This window comes from Rhincodon typus, chromosome 8, assembly GCF_021869965.1.
Source record: "Rhincodon typus isolate 14 chromosome 8, sRhiTyp1.1, whole genome shotgun sequence".
Lineage (NCBI taxonomy): Eukaryota > Metazoa > Chordata > Chondrichthyes > Orectolobiformes > Rhincodontidae > Rhincodon > Rhincodon typus.
In genome coordinates this window covers 56,897,107-56,905,995 of record NC_063339.1, presented here as the reverse complement: position 1 = coordinate 56,905,995, position 8,889 = coordinate 56,897,107, and the positions used below count along the sequence as shown (strand labels likewise).

General features: G+C 38.5%; 1 protein-coding gene across 2 annotated transcripts in view; it reads left to right on the top strand.

Moving 5' to 3' along the window:
* The window catches only part of coch (coagulation factor C homolog, cochlin (Limulus polyphemus)), a 64,822-nt gene extending 61,892 nt beyond the window's left edge, over window positions 1–2,930 (top strand). For both annotated transcript variants that reach the window (XM_048599893.1, XM_048599892.1), the window contains one exon: window positions 2,395–2,930. In XM_048599893.1, the coding sequence (XP_048455850.1) occupies window positions 2,395–2,570 (176 nt within the window). In that variant the 3' untranslated portion in view covers window positions 2,571–2,930. The remainder of the gene's footprint in view (window positions 1–2,394) is intronic.
* Window positions 2,931–8,889: the final 5,959 nt, after the last annotated feature.

The window sequence follows — 8,889 nt, the reverse complement described above, 5'->3', positions numbered from 1 at the left end:
TATGAACACAGCAGGCCAAGCAGCATCAGAGGAGCAGGAAGGCTGACGGTTTGGGCCTAGACCCTTCTTCAGATTTCTGATGCTGCTTGGCCTGCTGTGTTCATACAGCTCTACACCTTGTTATCTCAGATTCTCCAGCATCTGCAGTTCCTACTATCTCTGAAACAATAGGTTTAATTGTCTGCAAGTTTCTCTCCTTAATGTTTTAATGAAGATCTGTATCTTGGATTGTGGTTGGAGTTGTTAGCTGATTCGCTGAGCTGACTGGTTTTCATGCAAACATTTTGTCTCCCTTCTAGGTGACATCGTCACTGCTGTGCAGCCTCCGTTGAAGCGCTTTTGTTCTGTCCCGCTCTGAATTTATACGGTCTGGTCTGTCATGGTGTGCAGTCTTGCTTCTGGTTTTGTACTGTAGAGGTATGTAGATGGGGTCTATTTCAACATGTCTGCATTGGTGGTTGAAAACCAGGCCTCTAGGAATTCTTGTGCTGGTCTTTGTCTCGCTTGTCCTAATACTGTAACTTTGTCCCAGTCAAATTGATGTCCTTTTATGTTGGAGTGTATTGAAACGAGGGAGACATGGTCATGCTGTTTTGCTGCGAGTTGGTGTTCATGTATCCTGGTGGCGAGTTTCCTGCCCATCTGTCCTGTGTAGTGTTTCTCGCAATTGCTGCATAGTATTTTATATATCGCATTTGTCCTGCTCATTGTAGCTAGGGGGTCTTTCATCTTTGACAGTAACTGGCGAAGTGTGGCTGTTGGCTTGTGTGCTATCCTTTTTCCAAGAGGTCATAGGAGTCTTGTAGTCATGTCTGATGTGGCAGGGCAGGGTGGCCAGTGTTTTGGGGCGTACAGTGTCTTCTTGGTGTTGTTTTTTCACCAGACATCGGCAGACGAAGCTGTTAGGATAGCCATTGTTTGCAAAGACTCTGTATAGGTGTTCCTCTTTGTTTTTACACAGCTCTGGGGTGTTGCAGTGAGTAGCAACAGGAATTACGCAAAAACGAAGAGGAACACCTATACAGAGTCTTTTTGCAAACGATGGTTAAACCTAAAAGCTTCGTCCATCGATGCCTGGCAAACAAACAACACCAATAAGACACTGTACGCCCGAACACACTGGCCACCCTGCCCTACGTTAGAAACACATCAGAGCTGACAAGAGTCCAAAGACCTCTTGGAATAAGGATAGCACACAAACCAACAGCTAAACTTCGCCAGTTACTCTCAGAGACAAAAGACCCTGTAGCCACAATGAACAGGACAAATGTTACATATAAAATACTATGCAGCAACAGCGAGAAACACTACACAGGACAGACAGGCAGGAAACTCGCCACCAGGATACATGAACACAAACTCACAGCAAAACGGCACAACCAACTCTCCCTCGTTTCAATATACTCTGACATAGAAGGACATCAACTTAACTGGGACAAAGTTACAGTACTATGACAAGCGAGGCAAAGACAAGCACAAGAATTCCTAGAGGGCTGGCTTTCAACCATCGATGCAAACATGTTGAAATAGACCACATCTACATACCACTATGGTACAAAACCAGAAACACTGCCCGCCATGACAGGCGGACCATATAAATTCAGAGCGGGACAGAACAGCAGTGCTTCGACAGAAGGTACACAGCAGTGACGATGTCACCGAGAAGGGAAACGACATGTTTGCATTAAAACCAGTCAGCTCAGCAAACCGACCAACAACTCCAAGTTTCTCTCCTTATTACATGAATGCTTCCTGGTATACCTGTAATAGCAAGGATAAATATTTTAAATTTACATAAGCGTGACCATAGCCATACATAGCAAAACTATTTTGCTAACCCTATGTTGTAAAATATTTAGGCTGAACAATTAGTGATAAAATCACTGATCTGGTGTACCTCTACAAATTTATTTTCTTTTCAAAATCTACAGCATATTCTAAAAAAAGGAGAGATTTTTAATAATGATACATTTGGCCAAAATATAAGCATAGCTATAGTTAACTAATACAAATAGAATATTGAGTCCAAATGACATTTAAAGTATATAGTGTTGAACAAAAAGTGCAAGTTTTCCTAGAGATGAGGTGTTTGTATTGAAAAAAGCATGATGGAAGAAAACTGTCTTTAACAACTCTGGACTAGAATTATTGTCAGTGGTCTTTAGAATTTGCTTAAAAGGATCTATTCAGTTAGCAGAATTGTCTGCGATAAAAGATATTTTCTTTACCTTTCAAATTAGAATCTGAAAATTGAGGAATTAAACTGGCACTGACTTGGACATTAGAACCATAGCATAAGAAGTTTATGCACAATGACCAAATGTATTATTGGGTTGGTTTTCAACACTGAAACTTTTGTCATAGGAGTTCAAGATTTTCTACATTTTGTTTCAGGTACAGTCATATTTTCAGTTGGAATTTCATGGGCAATGGAGCAGGAACTCAAAGCAATGGCTTCAGAACCCAAAGATGCACATACTTTCTTTGTGCGAGATTTCCCAATGGTCTACAAGCTCGTGCCTGATATTCTTAAAGGCATCTGCAAAGATTATTTGGCTGTAGCAAAGTGATCCAACAGCTACTGTGTGCCTTGATATTCAAAGGCAATGAACTGATTCTTGTCATCAATACTAACAAACGTGCTAGTGCAATATTTTGTAGAAGTATAGGCCTGGATATTAATATATAGTACTGCATGTGCTATTTCTCCTACTTCACAAATTATTCAAAATAAAATCAGGAATTTTAAGATTTAATTTACATGACAGTATGCAAGAAGAAATGCCTTTATAATCAGAGCTTGTATTGTGATAGACAATGTATTGCATGTTTGAGACAAGTGTTGGTACTGTTTCAGTAAGACAGTGTTTAAAAAGTGTGTTGGTCATTTGATTTCAGTTACAAGTAACGTCAGTTAAAGGTTCTTTATATAAAATGACTGGTTTAAAATGTATTTAACATGTCCTTATTGTCTGAATGTTGTGTAAACCAATTTACAGATACCTTACAGTTTAAAATAAATACCAGTCTATTAAATTTGAATGAGCAACCAAGTGGGTATTTGTGCTTACAATAGTTCTAGTAGTAGATAAGGTCGTGTCCAAAAATTCAAATCCTGAAGAAAATTACCAGCTTGAAAATGGAATCAATTCCGAGCACTGGAAATCACCTTGCAACTGGTTACCTTTTTAGAACATACTACATTCTTACGGTGTAGAATAGAATGTCTTCAAAAATAAATTTAAGGTAGGATAGTTTATTATATTTCTTAGGTAATATAAAGTTTCAGTGATTTTTTTTAAAAATGTACTTTTTAAATACGAACTGCACAAGCAACAAACTACTCACAATCTCTCAGAATTGATTGCTCACATTATCACAAAATAATATTTGCAGATTAAATGTTTAATTTCTCATGTTTTGTTTATTGTAGATAAAACATTAACTTCAACATTTGGCCTATTGATAACTTGACTGCCAAATTACCAGAAACAGGAAAATTACATTTTAAGACAATGTGGGCTTCTTCTTCCATTCTGCCTCTTTAGATTTGATTAAACAGGATCTTGCCAGAGAATCACAATCACTAAACAAAAGAAAAAAGAACTGCGGATGCTGGAAATCAGAAACAAAACCAAAATTGCTGGAAAAAAAAAATCAGCAGGGCTGGCAGCATCTGTGCAGAGAAAACAGAGTTAATGTTTTGGGTCCAGTGATCCTTCTTCAGAATTGAAATCACTAATTATCTCGGAAGGGCTGATAATTCCATGCAGTTTAACTGATAATTTCCGAGAACTTAAAATTTCCCCTACTACAAGGCTACAGTAAAGTGAATTCTGAGGTGAATCAACTTGCTTACGGATTGGAGAACAGAAACAATTGAAGTAAAAGCTCAGCATTCTGAACTCTTAAGTATATAGTAGCAGACTGTGAGCAGCAGAAGTTTCCATTCTAAGTATATACTAACCTAATTGATGGTGTCTGTATCCCTGGACAAGGAAGTGAAAGATGAGCTATGGTTCCCATTCTTGATTGTAGTCAAGTAATTGTTGCTAGAAAATGTGAAAGTGTAGATCATGGTTACGAATCAAACTAATCCCATTTGTTTTGCCCTTTGTGTTTAAGTGGCCTTTGATCACTGTTAACAATCTCACAATAAAAAAAAACACCACTTAGCCAAAGTGTAGGCATGCTAGTCGAAGCCATGCAACCATACGTTGCAAGAAGACATGTCAGGAGACAGAGAAGGAAACTTGGACAGAAACATATACATCATCCTTGTCTCTTTGTCTAACTATTCCACAAAATCAAGTTTTATATATACTGTTCAAATCTAGGCCAGTTTCTATTTGGTGGAAATGTCTCCACAAAGGCTAGTAGCCCATCACCAAGTCACCCTTTATTTACACATGCATAGTCCATGGCACTGGCCCAGCTAGCTCAGAGAGTGAGCAGAACCCTTGATACTCCCTTTTATTTTTTCCCCTCTTTCATTTTTTAAATATCCCTACACTACTGCCTTATAGCGATAGTGCTTATTTCTCCCCACAGCACCTACGTTGTGTGTGCGCGTAAGTACAAGAGTCAGTAAAAACACAATGTGCAAGACAATCTCATTCCGCATTTTCACTGCCAGGAAAAATGCTCATGTGACCAGTGAACCATTAACAAGCAAAGCTCAGAACAAGCAATGCTTACATGAAAAAGGTCAAGGAGTGTGTCGGGATCAAATCAAAATAGAGTTGGGGGTGGGGAGAATCTCCCTTTTATATCTGTCAGCCAGGACTCCCCGACTGGGGCTGTTAACCTGGTCCAATCAGGAAACTCATATTCTATAACGTCCACTGAGCTGACCTTGTTCCAACCACTACACAAATTGTGTTTGACAAGAACAAATTTTTTTCAGCAAACATCTTACTTTGCTATTATAGGTGTTCAAACAACAGCAGAGAAAATGGAAATGAAATTAAAAAAAAACTGAAGCTAACTGAAAAGTATTAACAATGGCAAAAACAACAAAACTGGCTTGTGACTTGTATTCCATGCCAATGACTACAACATAGGTCTGAGTATCAGGAAAGAATCAAGTGATATTAAAAAACATATATTTACCTAATATTTATTTTGTAACATGTTATTAAAATATGCATCTTAAAAAATAGCTTTTTTATTTTACTTAAAATGGTTTGGACATGTTGAGTGGATAGGCAGATGCATGACACATGAATTATAATGTGGATAAGTGAGAGGTTATCCACTTTGGTAGCAACAACAGGATGAGAGATTATTATGAATGGTGATGGATTTGAACATGAGGTGGTGCATCAAGTTCTGGTCATCCTTGTATGCCAGTTACTGAAAGTAAGCAGTCAGCTGGTGAAGAACGCAAATGTTATGTTGGCCTTCATAGTGACAGAATTCGAGTACACGAGCAGCACTGTCTTGCTGCAATTGCACATTAACTTGGTAAGATCACACCTCGAGTATTGTGTGCAGTTTTGTTCTCCTTGCCGGAGGATGGATGTTCTGGCTAATGGAAGGTGTACAAAAATGTTTACCCGACAGATTCCTGGCATGGCAGGGCTAACATATGAAGACAGATTGGATCATTTAGGACTGTACTTATTGGAGTTAAGAAGAATGGGGTGGGGGGACTCATTGAAATTTAAAAAATTCTAACAAAGCTGGACAGGGTAAGTGCAGGAAGGATGATCCCAATGACAGGAGAATCCAGAACCAGATGTGGGGTAGGCCATTTAGGACTGAGATGAGAAGAAATGCTTTCACTCAGAGTGGTGAGCCTGTGGAATTATTTGCAGTTGAGGCAAAATACTGAATCCGTTCAGGAAGATGGCAGATATAGTTCTTAGGATTAAAGCGGTGACAAGGCGTGGAGGGAAAGCAGGAACACTGAGTACTGAATTGGATGATTAGCCACAATCATACCGAATGGCAGAGTAGGCTTGAATATATGAATGATCTACTCCTGCCCCTAATTTCTGTTTCTAAATAAAATAGATGCCGAAATTCTAAAACAAAAGCAGTAAGTCACATCTATAGAGAAAGTCAGATAGAGGATGGGATTTTCTAGTCCCACGCGAGGCAAGAAGAATGACGGATAGGTGAACTAAATCTCAACATTCTTGACATTGCAGTGAACATTAGCAATTAAGCTCTCCAACCACAAAAGATGGCCTGACCTCAGCAGTGCTGAGAAGTATATCTACATGCATTAAAAGCCCAACTTGTGGAATTAATCTTTCCTTTCCAAACAATTTCTGCTCAATGAAGAAACTCAATACTTCAGAAATCCAAACAGATACAGCAGCATCTATCTGACAATTTGCACTTCTTCCTCGACTTCTGCACAAGCACTTGGTGTGCCTATAGAGATACAGCTTTCAATGCTGAGGGTGACTTTGTGCGATGCTGGGAGTTCAGCAAGCTTAACTTTTTCCTAAAGATCTAATTTTCTTTCTATTTCACACTTGCCTATAATTTACTGTTTAAATTTAAAATTTAATCCTGACTTAAGCAAGGAAATGCTATCTTTGTAGGTAAGAGCAGTTGAATTTAATAAGGAATCAAAGAAACCATCTTAAACAGGAAAAAGCTAGCCAAAAATAAAAATGCAGAAATATAAAATCAGATGATTAGAGTTTATATTGATATTTAATAAAGAAACGTTAACAAAATGAGCATTGTTCCTATAGAAATGTGGAACTAATAGTGGAAAATAAGGACAGGGATGATAAATTGAACAGCTATTTTGCATTGTTCTTCCCTTTAGTGGGTAGAAGTAATAACCCAAACATAGCTGTAAATCAGGAAATGGAATTTAAGAAAATTACAATCAGCAGGGAAGAAGTACTCAGCAAATTGATGCTGAACTGACACATCCCTGGGTGCTGATGTATTTCATCCTTGGGTCTTAAACAGTGGATAGTGAGTTGGAGTTGGCTTCAATTTTCAAAAATTCTCTAGATTCAGGGAAAGTTCCATTAGAGCAGAAAAAAAGTGAATGTAATTCTTATATTCAAAAGGAAACAGAAAGGAAACTACCGGAGATAAAAGTTTCAGGGAGCTGTGGCAAACCTTCTAGGTAAGTCCCAGCAAAACTGAGTGAACCAAGATTCTGTAAAATAAGGGGTGCAGTTAGGGGTGCTGGTGGAAAAGAAGTAAAACCAAGTTCAAACCCTACATAGTTTTGAGGTGTCAAGTTGACGATCTTACTTTGTTCAATTTTTCTTGAGAAGATATAATGTGGTTTTGTTGAAGAATGTGAAATCCTACGGGTTAGTTTAATTGGTTAATGGGCATTGTGATTTCTCCTTTAAAAGTTTTACATTTTTCTTTCTAGAATTACTATCCCATTCTAAAGATATTACCTATTCTATCCCATCCCTGCAGTTATTTCTAGAAGCTCATTCATGTTCCTTTATATCCTCTACTCACTAACTACAGCTCAACATCTGTCATAGGGAAAAAGTTACCAGTAAAGACATTAGATATACTTAGAGAAATTCAAGGTAATCAGGCAAAGTCAACATGATTTTGAGAAGGAAAATCATGTTGGAGTTCTAGAGGAAGGAATATATGCTGTGGATAAAGGAGAAACCAGTGGTTGTATATTACTCATCTTTCCATAAGGCATTTGATATGGTGCTACACCAAAGGTTACTGTAGAATATAAAAACTCATGGTACAGGACATAGCATATTTGCATAATTAGAAGACTGACTAGCTAACAGGAAACAGACAGTTCTATAAGTTGGTCATTTTCAGGTTGGAAAGATTAATTAGGTGGTATGCTACAGGGATCAGTGCTCTGACAGCAAATATTTATAATTTATCTCAAATCTCAAAATGGTGGTGGTGGGGCTCACCTCCTGAGCATGGGGCTCAGCTGCTCATCGGGTTCGGCTGCATCCACATAGCTTCATCGTTGTCTTTCCATCTTGTAATTTTTTTTTGGTTTTGGTTTTGCAGGCCCTGGGGCCTGCTCCTGCGGAAGACCAGGGTCCCGCGTAACTCCATCTCCGCTCCATCTCAGGCAGCAGCATCAAAAGAGAGGCAGGATGCATACAGCGTGACTGTCTCCAGCTTGGGAGCGGTGGACACGGGAGCAGCAGTGCCAGTGGCAGCAGAGGAGCACATTGCCAAGATCCCGGGGACGATATGGGACAGCAGCAACTTTAGGATCAGACAGTTCATCTTTCCAGAGACAGAAAGATGAACTGTTGAAGCTCTTTCAGTAATATCAATTTATTCAGCATTTTACAATTCATTCAGTAATTTATTCTGTAATCCTAGATGGCGGAGTTTGGCAACACTAGACACTTCACTGTACCTAGGTACTAGTGACAATATTAAATAAATCAATATATATAAATAACTTGAACAAAGTTATTGAATGTACATTTGAATTTATTGATGAGACAAAGGCATGTAGGAAACTAAGTTAGAAGAGGTCATAAGGAGGCTAAAAAAGGTAAACAGATAGGTTAAGTGAGTAGTCAAAAATCTGTCAAATGGAGCATAACATGGGAAAATATACAATTGTTCATTTTGGCAGGAAGGATAAAAAGCACATTATCTAAATGTTGACAGTGTGCGGATCTCCAAAATACAGAGAAAACTGGGTGTCCTAGTGCATCAATCACAAAAAGTTAGTACGTATGTACAGCAGTAATGAGGAAAGCTAACGGAATGTTATTATTTATTGTGTGGGCAAATGAATACAAAAATGGAGAGGTTATACCTCTGTAACATTTAGCATTGATGAGGCCACATCTGGAGTACTGCGTACAGTATTAGTCCCCTTATTCAAGGAAGAAAGGAAGCAGTTCAGAGCAGTTTACTAGAAATACATGAATGGTTAGGTCTTGA